Source organism: Macaca fascicularis, chromosome 9, assembly GCF_037993035.2.
Source record: "Macaca fascicularis isolate 582-1 chromosome 9, T2T-MFA8v1.1".
NCBI lineage: Eukaryota > Metazoa > Chordata > Mammalia > Primates > Cercopithecidae > Macaca > Macaca fascicularis.
In genome coordinates this window covers 26,179,849-26,195,313 of record NC_088383.1, presented here as the reverse complement: position 1 = coordinate 26,195,313, position 15,465 = coordinate 26,179,849, and the positions used below count along the sequence as shown (strand labels likewise).

General features: G+C 37.0%; 1 protein-coding gene across 1 annotated transcript in view; it reads right to left on the bottom strand.

The window, feature by feature from the left end:
* GPR158 (G protein-coupled receptor 158) overlaps window positions 1-15,465 on the bottom strand; it is a 444,280-nt gene that overhangs the window by 210,340 nt on the left and 218,475 nt on the right. The window contains exon 3 of the mRNA XM_005564806.5: window positions 9,915-10,017. Within this exon, the coding sequence (XP_005564863.3) occupies window positions 9,915-10,017 (103 nt within the window). The remainder of the gene's footprint in view (window positions 1-9,914; window positions 10,018-15,465) is intronic.

Here is a 15,465-nt window from a genome sequence, read left to right as displayed (position 1 = left end):
GTCCTTTTCTTCTCTTACTAGAAAATGTTATTTCTAAATCGGACTTTGATCTCATTTCTGCATTATAATACAAAGATATATATCTTGTCACTAATTCAATGTTATTGTTCATCTACCTTTCCTAATTATGATCTCCTCTACATTGATGTAATTCATTATTCACATAAATTAAGGTTCTTGCATAGTGATTGCAATGTTCTCCAATTTTGATTCACTGGGAAGACTGAATTACTTGTCTATGTTCAACCTTTTGAAATGGAGAATCGGGGGTAGAATTTTGAAACATGTGAATTGTAGACAGTATGCTGAATAGTCCACATTTGCTGTCCAAAGGTGCACTTCAATGTACTTCCTTTGCCCCATCATTGTCCAGAGATCCACATCAACATGGAGAGCTTTCCATGACTGATATACTCTGTCTCTGCTCAGTTCTTTTCCTGAGGCTACATGCCATTGTGATTTTCTTTACTTGACTGTATTATTCTACTCTGCTTACTGGTAGAGTTCCACAGATCTAAACGGTATGTGAAAAGAAACTGTGAGCTCTCTAAGAATAGAACAATGGTTTTGTATCTTTATTTTCCCACCTATATTAAAATTACAAAAGACTTAAAATACTGGGCCATGAAATACAGTCATGAGTACAGGACATAGAAAAAGCCTATACACTTTATTATCTTCCTCAAGTAGGAGAGAAATCATAGTTAACAGGTATTCCATCTACTGAATTAGTAGCAACTAGGTATAAGGTTGAAAAATGAATGTAACTCCAAACAATTCTGTATTTCCTGATATGGGAAATAAATTGTTGGTTAGATAAGTATTTCAATATTCATGTATAAAAGGCAACTTGTTGGAAAATAAATTATGAGGACATTTTATTATTTGTGCTCACAAATACCATGAGATCAATTCACAAATGGCAAACAGTAACATGCCATCATAAAAAACTTCCTCTTTAACAATGTATTTAACTTCATTTGACTGTCAAAATTCATGAAGTTCTATAAGGAACACAAAGTTGTAAGAGAGAGAAAGCAAAACCAAAAGTCAAGAGATCTGATTTCTAAAGCTCAAAAAGCAACTAAAATTAAAGACAGAGCTTGTGATATTCAGTGTTTCCTTTAGGACTCAAAGCACAATTTAATAATCTTCCAGTTCTAAAAACATTTTGCTGATTTATGCTAAAGTTCCCTATCTAGGAAAAGAGAATATATGCCGCTAGTAGAAATCATACTACTACGTAATAATAATAATAAGCTCTAGGCCGGGCGTAGTGGCTCACGCCTGTAATCCCAGCACTTTGGGAGGCCAAGACAGGCGGATCACGAGGCCAGGAGATCGAGACCATCCTGGCTAACACGGTGAAACCCTGTCTCTACTAAAAACATAAAAAATTACCTGGGCATGGTGGTGGGCGCCTGTAGTCCCAGCTACTCGGGAGGCTGAGGCAGGAGAATGGCGTGAACCCAGGAAGTGGAGCTTGCAGTGAGCCGAGATCGAGCCACTGCGCTCCAGCCTGGGCAACAGAGTGAGACTCCATCTCAAATAAATAAAATAAATAAATAAATAAATAAATAAATAAGCTCTCTTCTTAAGCTTATGATTCTTTAAAATTTTACATTATTTGAGATGGGGCCATGATTTATAGATGTATCTCTTTATACACTTAGCACCTTAGTAGTTTATACATATTGGATACTCAATAAACAATTGTTACTGATGAAAGTGCTCTCTCAAAAGAATAAATTAACTGATCTATAATACAGATGCTTAGTTGAAAATAATATTCAACTCACTACTTCATTGTTTATGCTCTCAAACCCTGTATGCTTAAGAAATTTAATCAAAGTAGTATTTTTCAAGTTGCTGGAAACAAACTAGAAAAACACATTAAGAATATGAGTTAGCACTGCTGACTTTGGCACCTATGGGCAAATCTGTTTAGAAACCATGTTGTATCAAAATTTGACTGAGCAACTGGAAACGCATCCTCCGTGCACAGAATGCTGATCTGCCTTGCTGAAATCTAAAAACCCTTGAAGATGAGACTTAGAACTTTCAGACAAAACAAATACGTCCTGAAGACAAATGGCAAATGTATAAAGCTATATAGCTTTGGCAGTAGCAGTTCTTCTGTTTCCTATATGAGTGTTGCCTTGAGAAAAAATACAGAGAAGGACATTGGGAGAAGGTTACAGTAGCATTTACAGGCCATCTGAGGAATCTAAAATGTTCACCTATATCATAAGCCTGCCAAAATAAATTGTGACAATTTGTGAACAGTATGTTAACTTATTTCCTTGCCTTATTTTCATTGACAAGAAAAAAACCCATAAAACTTCTAGATATTTTTATATAAATATAGTCTTACATTTATAGAAACTAGTAAAAGTATAAACCTTAGAATGATTAAGCAAACCACAGTGTGTTTATTCAATGGAATTCTATGTAACTATTAAAATTATATTCAAGGAAACTATGTATGATATTTTAAATAAATATAATTCCAAATTTTTAGAAAGATGATATATACAGACATTTGTGTACAAACTATAAACTGAAAAGAATTAAATGAAAAATAGACTTTGAATGGCCTTTAAAATTCTACCTTTGTATACATTCCAAAGTTTATTTAATGAGTATATAACATTTTTATAATAAAAATAATTTAAAGTCATGTCGCTTTTGATAGCAATAAATTCCCTTTGATAAGTGAATTTTTGCTCCAAATCACAAATGTCTAATTAACTCACCAAAGCTACAATTATTGAAATATTTAAGTCCTTTGAATTAAAACAGATATTCTGAAAGTTAGATTTTGTAACTTTTAACTGTGATATCACTTAAATTTTATAGAGAATCTACAAGAATAGTAGAAATAAATCCAATATATTCTTTACCCAGATTCATCAATTATTTACATTCTGCTGTATTTACTTTACCGTTCATATTGTCTTGATAGATGTTTATAAATTTAAACGTATGCTATTCTTCCTGAACCATGTAAGTATAGGATGGAGATTCTATATCCCTTTACCAATAGACACCTCAGCTAGCATGTCCTATGAAAAGGGCATCCTCACACAAAACCACATTACAATTATCAAAGTTGGAGATTTAATACTGATACTATATTATCACCTAATACGTAGCCCATATTCAAATTTCATCAGTTGCCAGAATCATGTCCTTTGCGGCTACTTTTCTCCATCTAGGGTGAAATCTAGGATCATGCATTGAATTTACTTGCCATGTATCTTAGCCTCTGATTTGAAACAGTTTCTCAGCATTTCTTTATTCTTTTCAACTTTGAGATTTTGGGAAAGCACAGACCAGTTATTTTATAGAATGTCCCTCAGTTTTGATGTGCCTGATATTTCCTCATGATTAGATTCAGATTATTAACTTTTGGTAGGAACACCGTAAAAATAATGCTGTATCCTCAGTGTAACATACCAGGAGGCACAAGGAGTCAGTTTCTCCCAATAATTGAGTATGCTACTTTGATTACTTGGGAAGGTGGTATGCCACAAGTCTGTTCACTGTAGGTTACTTTTTTCTTTGTAAATAGTAATTTGTGGAGAGATACTTAGAGGCAATGTAAATAAATACCTTGTATCTTTTCAAAGTTTCTAAATTTGCTAAGTCAGGTAGGAATATGTTCTGAATGTTATATTTTATTTTTAAAACATTATGATTTTGTGTAAGAAATGTATTTTTACTTAGGAGAAAAGAAAACACAGAAGCAAAAAGAAGACAAAAATTACAAATAATTCTACCATGTAAAGAAAATTGTCACTATTATGTTGGTAAATGAAGTTTCAGACATTCTTCCTACCACAGTGAGCTAATTAATAGTCATATTTCCCTTCCAGAGGTCTTTCTTTAATATTTGGGGAAAGATGATTGTTAATATAAATAAGTCTCTAATTAGCAGTCTAGTAAAGTAAAATAATGCAAAAATATACAATTATATTAAATGAGGGGAAAAGTCTAATAAAGTAGTACTTCAGCTAGTGGAGGAAAAGGAAGATTTTCAGAGGACTGAAGTATTATTTCTCAGTCCACAGCCCATTTTTAGGACAAGTGAACTGAAAGAATCTGAGATCTGGAAATATGTTCGATTTGCATTTTTCCTTAGTCCCTACAAATAAGACTAATGAAAAATATATGAAAATTGAGCAAATTACTGAGGCAAAACCATAAGATCGGCAACTGGATGGAGAAGCTTTCTTCTATAACTAGAGTAAAACTGATTAGGACTAGGTTCCTATAATACAGTAAAAGCCTAGCTTCAGAACGAGACTACAAGGTTGAAGTCAGACCAGTGGTGAAAGTGACGATGCTATTTATGAGATTGTGGTGTTCAAGCTCTTTTAATCTATTCCGTCTAAGTTTGGAATAGATACTAGAGACTGATACTGAGCTTAGTCTTCAGAAAGCAAATGTCTATTGTCTTGATAGATGTTTATATAAATTTAACGTACACTATTCTTCCTGAACCATGTAAGTATAGGATGGAGATTCTATATCCCTTTACCCATAGACACTTCAGCTAGCATATCCTATGAAAAGGGCATCCTCACACAAAACCACATTACAATTATAAAAGTTGGAAATTTAATTCTGATATAATATTATCATCTAATACATAGCCCACATTCAAATTTCATCAATTGCCAGAATAATGTCCTTTGTGGCTACTTTTCTCCATCTAGGGTGAAATCTAGGATCATGCATTGAATTTACTTGCCATGTTTCTTAGCCTCTGATCTGAAATATTTTCTCAGAATGTCTTTGTTCTTTTCAACTTTGAGATTTTTGGAAAGGCACATGTCCCAACTCCCCAGCCATGAAAGAGAATAGGAAGAGAATGTGAGACTCAAGCAAGGCAAGAAAACCAAGACTCATCCCAGAGACAAGTCAGCCTTGCTTAACATTTGCTGTAGAGCTCAGCCAGAATCCCTAAACTGTACCACTTTCAAAGAGCTTCCCTTCTTTTTCTTCCAGAACTGCATACTCTTTATGTCTCTAATTACTTTGTTATCTTTTTCCTCCCATCGTATCTTCTCATATCAATACCACTAGAGCTGCGTAAGTAGGGATTATCATTTTTGGATATGGGTCACTTGTAAATTGAGATTTGGAAATGTATACAGGCTGAAGTCAATCCAAAAGGTGAAAGAAATAAGACTGAAAGACTGGCACTATATCCATACAAAAGATAAAAGCAGTTTCACTGAAGACAGAATCCATACTAGGAGAGATGAATTTGAGGAAGATGAGCTAGTCACAAGCTTGTATTTCATCAACCTGGAAGGGAACAACCTGGATTTGAAAAGACAGCGAAACATCAGTACTTGGTTATTCTGAAATCCTGCTACTATCCAGATGTCAGATCCCATTAACTCGCATATGATTACTAATTTCAAGAGAGATGCCAGGAACAAGGTCTCTGGACTGTCAGCACAATTTCATATCATGTTATTTGAATACATTCTCTTGGTCTTCATGAGCCATTTGTTTACTGTGGGCCTAGGTCTAAATAAAGATTTTTAAATCACTTCACATTTTAACAGAATTTTTAAGTCATATATATATTTTCTCTAAGAGATCAGCACCACATCTTAGCTCCTCTCTCCAAAGGGGACACAAGACTACAAGAGATTTAGGAATTTGGGGTCTTTTTTCTGTATTTACAATTATAAATCAAGTGAATTTTGTCTTTGCTGTATATCCTTTGTTTCTCAACTAACTTCCTCCTATTGTAGAATTAATTCTCCAAAGGTCCCAGCTAAAGTCACTAGTTATCCTAATATAATAAAATATTTGAGATAAGGTGCTAATGACCAGTGGTGCTTAGGAGATATCTCTTTACATGCATGATTAATATTTTGTTTTTATATGTGGGTATATGTGTATTTAATTATTTAACTGTGTATTGACCACTTATTATATGCCATGTACTGTGCTAGCAGTTTTCCATGTTATCTTATATGTTGGGTCCTTAATGCCTTTCTTACCTTTGGCTCAAGGGCTACATGTGGTCATTCCTTATCTCACAGATACCTCATCAAGAAAGTATAAAAATAACTTTCCCTATAACTTGCCTGGATACTATAATGAAGAGACCTAATAAATTAAAACACAGAGACATGCAATATATTCTCATATAAGCCCAAAATATAAAAAATATTGAGTAGTTCTTGGATGATGACACTGGTGAGTTACACAGCTCATATTCCTAGTCAGGTTGTTGTACTCTCTCTTTAGGACAAGAAGTGATTAAGCTATTTCTGGTTAAAGAGTACTTTACGGCAGTGGTCCCCAACCTTTTTTGGCACCAGAGACTGGTTTCATGAAAGGCAATTTTTCCATGGACTGAGGTGGAGGGCATGCAGGATGACAGTTTGGGGATGAAACTGCTCCACCTCAGATCATCAGGCATTAGATTCTCATGAGGAGCGTGCAACCTAGATCCCTCACATGTGCAGTTCACATTAGAGTTTGCACTTCTATGAGAATCTAATGCCACCACTGATTTGATAGGAGGCAGAGTTTGGGCATTAATACTATCTCACTGATATGGTTTGGCTCTGTGTCCCCACCCAAATCTTACCTTGAATTGTAATAATCCCCCATGTGTCAAGGACAGGAACAGGTGGAGATAACTAAATCATGAGAGCAGTTTTCACTATGCTGTTCTCGTGATAGTGAGTTCTCATGAGATCTGATGGTTTTATAAGGGTCTTCCCCATTCGCTCAACACTCATTCTCTCTCCTGCCACCCTGTGAAGAGGTGCCTTCCACAATTGTAAGTTTCCTGAGGCTTCTCTAGCCATGTGAAACTGTGAGTCAATTAAATCTCTTTTCTTTATAAATTACCCAGTCTTGAATATTTCTTCATAGCAGCATGAGAATGGACTAATTCACTCACCCACTGCCCATCTCCTGCTGTGCGGCCAGGTTCCTAACAGGCCATTAACTGGCACCAGTCTGCAGCCCAAGGGTTGGGGACCCCTGCCTTACTGGCTTCAAATTACAACAGGCAGTGACTGTTCGGCTCTGTCACTGAGGAATGTTGGTCCTGGCTAAGTATGTGCTGAGGTCAAAGCTGAATCAAATCTAAATTCAATCATAGATCATCTTCCTGGAAAGAGTGGCCTCTCTTCCATGGCTGCAATGTGTATAACATGGGAGTTAGACTCACACAGAGAGGCAGCCTTTTCTTAGAGTGTAGGTCCAGTAAGAAAACACTGGCTTTTAAAATAAGGAAGAAAGTAGGAGTGTGCAAATTAAATAAAGATAAGTTGTTAAAGGTTAACCAGTTTCTCCTGGTAGTGTTATAAGCAAATGGCATAGTCACTCTCTGATTCTACAATATTTAGATGTTTTATTTCAGTCACATAGTGGGAGCTGAGAACAAATGTGGGTAAACCAGATACAAAATACCTTCACAGAACATAAGCTAAAACCTTTTCCCTTAATCCTTCAGTGTTGAATCATATGTTATGTCTGGACCATAAACGTGAAAAATGCCGAAGTAGCTCCGGTGTCGCCATGGTCTGGCACACACACACCAAAAAGCATAATCATCCTTAAAATATATTACCAGGATTGCTATTGTATATTTGCAATTGCCGCATTATAAATGATCAAAAGTTTAGGGACTTAAGATGTCTGTTTATTATTTCCCTGTTTCTGTTGAATAGAAGTCTTGGCACAGTGTAACTGGGTTCTCTGCTTAGGGCCTCACCAGGCTGAAATCAAGGTTTTGGCTAGGCTGCATTCTCATCTGGAGCTCACGGTCCTCTTCTGAGAGTATTCAGGCTGTTGGAAGAATTTACTTCCCTGCAACTGTAGTACTAGAAGTCCCTGTTTTCTCGTAGGCTATTAGTGGGGTTTGCTCTCAGTTCTTACAGGCTGCTCTCAAGCCCCAACCACATGGCTGTCTCCCCAACAAGGTAGTTTACTTCCTCAAAGCCAGTAGAAGATTCTCTCTCTCCTTCCAGTCTGCTATGATGGAGTCTTAGATAAAACAATGTAATCACAAAAGTGACTACATCCTTACTCTCTTATGTTGCTAAATAACAGAACCTAAGCAAGGGAGTGAGCATCCCAGCAAATTCATAGCTCACACCCACACTTAAGAAGATGTGGAAGCAGAACCTGAGAGGCCACCTTAGAATTCTGCCTACAACAACTCACTCAGAACAAGGACTAAACTCTGAAATATGTGGCGGAGGAGACAGCAAAATGTTTCTCACCTCCAGAACCTACAAGTTAAATGTGAACAGTCTCAGGACCAAGAATAGTGCCTTCTAAGAGAGAGAAAAAGCACTATATATAAATCTATAAATGTCTACCAAAATTCCCAGAGGAAGACATTCAGGTCTCAATCTCAATGAACCCTTTGAAGTATGCCTCAGAGAAATCCAAATTCCTACACAGATAATAGGGCTGGCAAAGATTTATGGGTAACTATTTAAAAAAGATCTGTACTCTAGTTTTAGCAACTCCCAAACCCTAACTTTCATGAAACCACCCCGTTAACCACTACAGTCTTTCTTCTTAGGTACTATATCCAATCGCTATAAGGTGATGTGGCAAAAGTTCATTCTCCAGAGATACAATAATACTCAATACTTGAATTGTAACACTGACATTTTCCGGAGTAGGAATAAAATAACCAGATGACCAAATTTCAATTCTGGAATAGAAGCCCTATATAATCATTTCCATTTGAATGTGGGTAGATCCATAAAAATGATGGGACATTCTCTCTTTTGGTTGGGCTACGTTATATGCTGAAGTGATGGGAGAGTCACTCCCATTATTACACTCTGTCATTTAAGACTCTGTCTTAGCAGGCTAGGGAGATTCTCCTGGTAGCCTTGAAAAAGGAATCAGCCATATTGTGAGAGGGTGACATAGCTAGGCCTTGAGGCAACTTTTAGGAACTAAGACTGACCCTGGGCTGACATCCAGCCAGAAAATAAGGGCCTCAGGCCTACAATTGCAAGGAACTGAATTCTTCCAACAATCCTAAAGAGCTTTGAAGGGGACCCTGAGCCTCTGAGAAGATCACACCCAAGTGACACCTTGAGTTTCTTTTATTTTTATTTTTTGAAACTATAAATTTCTGCATGTAATATTTTATTAAATTTATGAAGACATGGCTCTGGTCATGATTGTTTATAGAGGTCAGATAATGCAAATAACAGCAAGTAGACTTATATTTTTTTGAAGATGATCTCTGCATTGTATTATTATTATCATTATTATTATTGAGACAAGGTCTCACTATGTTGTCCAGGCTGGTTTTGAACTCCTGAGCTCAAGAAATCCTCCCACCTCAGCCTCCCAAATTGCTGGGACTACAAGCGTGAGCCACTATACCCAGCCAACAACTTGATTTTAGAGTGATGAGACCTTGAGCTTAGGATCTAGCTAACCCAGGACTAGGAACCTAACCAATGGAAACTGTATGATAACCAATTTGTGCTGCTTTAAGCCTCTCACTTTACGGTAACTTTTATGCAGCATTAAAAACATATAAACACATTGGTAAGTAAAATAAACAAACTGACAAAATTAGTTTTAGGAACTTTCTGTAATAGCATCTTTCAATAACTAAACCTCCATTGGTCTTACCAGATAGCTACAATATCTTCAGACTTTTAAAATGTATTAAAAACTAATATATACCTAAGGATATTTTTGGTATATTTTAGTGGTTCTCCAGAGCATTGTAGATGGCAAACTAAAACTAAAACTCCTTAAGTGATGAAAGAATGCCAAACCAATGATTATTCAACCATATAACTCTAACAAGGATAAAAGAAAATCTTCGTAATAATAGTATATATGATGTATATACATATATATGCATAGAAACAAAGGACACTTACTCCGAAAGTTGTTCACTGGTAAGACTCCAGGATGATAGAATCCTGCTTTGCAAATGCACTCATAGGCTCCAAGAACGAATCCTAGGCCTTTAATTGGCATACACTATGAAGAAGAAAAGACAGCAACATAGTTGATCATGGCTTATCTCATGGTATAAAGGCTCACAGACACCCATCCTTGCAAATGGTAACAGAAAACTAACACATTTTCCAGAAATAAAATAGCTCTTTTTTGAACTTTTTAGTTTTGTTGTGCCAACAGATATTTTTTTAGAAGCAGTAAATTAAGTTTGCTTTCTAAATTTATGCCATTACAGCTGCAGTTGCACACATCTTTACTTCCTGTGGCAACGGAATGAGTTAATTACTAGACACAGTTTTTCTTTTTAGTGCCTCACATATCATTTTATTGCTTTAAGAAATTGTTCCAAAGCCTATAAGAATATTTCAAAAGTGATTCCATACTGAATGTTTCTATCAAAGCAAAGGTAGGTAGGTGGGTAGATAGGCAGGTAGGTAGGTAAACAGATATATAAAATTTAAGATGTGAAAATTGCTTTTATGAATTAAATAGTCATCAAATTTTATCCTGGAATCAATCAAAATAACACAAATTGATAAAATAATAAAACAAGTAAATTTAAAAATGCAAATTTAGAAGACAAAAATGAAAATCAATTATCCCAGGGCTGTTTACCTAAAATCTGTTTAACAGATAAATGTTTTACATATACATATAAAGAAGAAAAATAGCTTTCAAAATATGTCACAATCACAAACAATGGAAATCTCCCAAAAATTTAAACTTGACTTCTTTCAAGGGTCAAAGATATAACCTAGCAAGCAAAAGGTGCAATTTTAGGCTGGGTGCAGTGACTCATGCCTGTAATCCCAGCACTTTGGGAGGCCGAGGTGGGCGGTTCACGAGGTCAGGAGATAGAGACCATCCTGGCCAACATGGTCAAACCCCGTCTCTACTAAAAATACAAAAAATTAGCCAGGCATGGTGGCGGGCGCCTGTAGTCCCAGCCACTTGGGAGGCTGAGGCAGGTGAATGGTGTGACCCGGGAGGTGGGGCTTGCAGTGAGCCGAGATCGCATCACTGCACTCCAGACTGGGCGACAGAGTGACACTCTGTGTCAAAATATATATATATATTTTATATATAGATATTTTTAATATATATTATATATATATAATTTTAACCAAGCAAAATCTAGCTTAACATAATTCATTTTTGCTACATTTAATTACATAGCAAGGGATAACTTCTACTAAACTACAAAAACTACATCAGTAAAACTGGAGTATTTAAATAATCTAACCAACACTGAAATTTCTTTTATGATATTGCTCTACCATGATTCCAGCACATTGCCTTTTTGACACTATAATCTATTAGAGGAACTTAGAATCGAGTGAATTTAAGAATTATAAAATGTCCCTCTTTTCAGAGGCCCTTGACATAAAATTTTAAAGAATTTAAATTATTCCATAATCTAAGCTTAAATGATTAGCATTAAGATCAATATTACATGTCACAAAACTCTAGCAATTAGACAAGTATTTTCATGTAAGATTAAAAAAAAAAGCTAATACATATTCTAAAGTCAGAGACATAGCAAGAAATCTCCGAAAAAGAGGTTTCCAAAGGACCTTCTCGAATATTTTAATTTCATTAATAACCTCTTCTTTTCTATCTAACACACACATATCCAATTATATGTTGCAATTGAAAACACATTTCCTAACCCAGAGCAACATAAAATAGCAAGAGTACCAGTCAATTCAACTGAGTTAGCAAGTATTTACGAAATAACCGCAGCATGCATAGAGAATTCCTACAGAAACTAATCAAAATAACCATGTACTGTTTTATAAATCTCCAGGTATACAATAGGTCAAATCATATTTCTAAACTATGTAAATAAAAAAGTAATTATAACATTTATTTAGGAGAAGCATTAGTATTATGGAAAGAGCATGTTAGTTGTGGTCGGTCGGAAAAGATAAATTTGAAATCTGACTTCATCACTTCCCAACCATGTGGATTTGGGCTGTTCTCTTAATGTCTCTGAGCCTTATTGTCTTTAAGTAATGAGAATAACTATTCCACCAGACACAGACATAGTCTGAAAAGGGTAGAGCCACCATGATGGCCTAATGGGTTAAATACAGGGTATAAGAGGAAGAGAAAAATAAAGGATGACTCCGGGGTTTTTGGCCTGAGCAAACTTAAGTATGGAGTTGTCATTCAACTGATCTGAGAAAGGCTATAGATTTAGGGAAAAGATCAGAGGTTCAGTTTTGGACATCACGTTTTGGAAATCAGTTTTGGAAACCACGTTTTAGAAATCACAGTGAAGTGATTATTCAAAAATTTAGATCTAGATCTCAAATAGGTAGTTTGATAAACTATTATAAAGTTTAGAAGAGATGTCTGGGCTGTATAATTTGAGAATCATTTGCATAAAGATCACAGATAAATCCATGAGATTAGATAAGATTAAATCACTAAGCAATGCCTTCAGTCAGTGAAGGAAATAGATCCAAAAATATAAGAGTAACCCTGCTGCAACATCTGCCACCTCATTGATTGCCAGGATTGATTCAGCTAATCTGGCTGACTTGGCAGGTGTCTTTTTTCTTCCTCACTACTCCATGTGTGTCCTTCCTGAAGCTACTTGCTAGGTCAAAGAGGATGACCTTCCCAAATGGAGGAGAACCATTCTTCACTCAAGGGTACACAAGCAGCTGTATTTCCCTGCCAGAACCTCTAAACATACTATCAAGGAAATAGGTCCAAGTGGTGAGATTCAGAACACTTCAGAGCTAAAAAGTTAGGCAGAAAGAAAGAATCAAAGGATCCTGAGAAGAGCAATTCAGTGGGGGTATCATTATTTCTATTATGACATCACGATACTATGAATGTAGCATGTGGAGTTTGTTGTAAGTTACAATTACTAAATATTCATCCAGCAAGGATTTGTAAACTAAGGTAAACCAGGTAAACTAAGTCTTAGATACTAAGACTACATTAGAATTCTTGAAATATTTTAACTTGCTGAAATTCAGAGGTTAATGCTATTCATTAGAACCTAGAACATCACTGATTTCATGATGATATGACTCAACACTGCAACAGTGACTCAGCTGAGAATTTTAAATTCTTATGGAAGATTTGAAAGTTTATTGGAATTAAAGTATCTCTCTGCTATAAACAAACTCTACAGCCAACTTAAAAAAATGAATGTTTAAAAATTGAACTGATTAGATCTGGTACATATTGCCAAATAAAATATTCCTTGAACTTGAAAGAAATGCCTCCTAATTTCATTACATAAAACACAGAAACATGAATTATTAGCCACCTCAAACTTGTTGTTCTATTAATACATAATTTTATGATCTCAAAGGAAAGAAAAAAACTTAAGTCAATTAAAATCAATAAAAGTAGACTATCCTGCTACACTGACTCCACCTCCAAGACAGCAGCACCTGCACGGAATCAAATGTGCTACTGTTTTCATACTTTTGCCTTGAAGTATACAAGTGGTCTCGGCTTATTTTTTAATGAAGAATTGTAAATCGAAAATTTACAGTTTTCAATAAACTTGGAAGGCATATTTTCTTGCTGTATCCACCACCATGATTCCCTTGCTACTTCATCCCTGTTACCTCCTAAACAAAATTATACATTTTTAACATTAGAAAATTAGTTAACCTAGTTTAGCAAACTATCACAAGAACAGAAAACCAAACACCGCATGTTCTCACTCATAGGTGGGAACTGAACAATGAGATCACTTGGACTCGGGAAGGGGAACATCACACACCGGGGCCTATCATGGGGAGGGGGGAAGGGGGAGGGAAGAGGGATTGCATTGGGAGTTATACCTGATGTAAATGACGAGTTGATGGGTGCTGACGAGTTGATGGGTGCAGCACAGCAACATGGCACAAGTATACATATGTAACAAACCTGCACGTTATGCACATGTACCCTAGAACTTAAATTATAATAAAAAAAAACTGTAAATATAGTGATGCTCAACTAATGTTTACCCCATTTGGACTGAGGGGCTGCTTGTTAAGTAGCACTTCTTTCCCCTCACTGCTCTATGAGTAGCCTGTGATAAAAATTAATAAAAAATATAAAAATTAAGAGTTATTGTTATGGGATCCTTGGAGTGTCATTTTGCCAGCCAGAAACCTCAGTGGCCAGTGGCGCCTAGGCCTGAGTTTTGCTCTGGCCTGCTAGGCGCATTATGCCCACTCAGCCTGGAAGGCTGTCCTTGGCTCCTGCTACTGACCTGGATCCCACACCTGCCAAGGGCAAGCCAGGTGTGGAGCAGTAAGGGGGGTGTGAGTGAGTGTGGGGTCCACACACTGTGCAGCAAGGCACACCAGCTGCAGAAGAGAGGACAGCTCTAGGCACTGGCAAGGGCACTGGCTCCCTGCAAGGCTGCAGCTGAACCAGGTATACCATAAGCAGCTTCGATGGCTGTATTAGTCCATTCTCATGCTGTTATAAGAACATACCCGAGACTGGGTAATTTATAAAGGAAAGAGTCTTAATTGACTCACAGTTCCACATGGTTGGGGAGGCCTCACAATCATGGCAGATGGCAAAAGAGAAGCAAAGGCAAATCTCACATGGCAGTAGGCAGGAGAGCACGTGCAGGGGAACTGTCCTTTATAAAACCATCAGATCTCATGAGACTTATTCACTTTCAAGATAACAGCATGGGAAAAACTCACTCCCAGGATTCAATTACTTCCTACCAGTTCCCTCCCATGATATATGGGGATTATGATAGCTACAATTCAAGATGAGATTTGGGTGGGGACACAGCCACACCATATCATTCCACCCCAGGCCCTCCCAAATCTCATGTCCTCACATTTCAAAACAAATCATGCCTTCCCAACTGTTCCCCAAAGTCTTAATTCATCTCAGCATTAACTCAAAAGTCCACAGTCCAAAGTATAATCTGGGTCAAGGCAAGTCCCCTCCGCCTATGAACATATAAGATCAAAAGCAGGTCAGTTACTTCCTGGATACAATGGGAGTACAGGCATTGGGTAAATACACCCATTCCAAATGGGATAAATTGGCCAACACAAAGGGACTACAGGCCTCATTAAAGTCTAAAATCCAGCAGGGTAGTCAAATCTTAAAACTCCAAAATGATCTCCTTTAATTCCACATCTCACATCCAGGTCATGCTGATGCAATAAGTGGGTTCCCATGGTCTTGGGCAGCTCTGCCTCTGTGGCTTTGCAGGGTACAGTCCACCTCCCGGCTGCTTTCATGGGCTAGTGTTGAGTATCTGTGGCTTTTCCAGGCACACAGTGCTAGCTGTTGGTGGATCTACCATTCCGGGATCTGGAGGATGGTGGTCCTCTTCTCACAGCTCCACTAGGCAGTGCCCCAGTGGGGACTCTGTGTCAGGGCTCCCATCACACATTTTCCTTCTGCACTGCCCTAGAAGAGGTTGTTCATGAAGGACTCGCCCCTGCAACACACCTCTGCCTGGACATCCAGGTG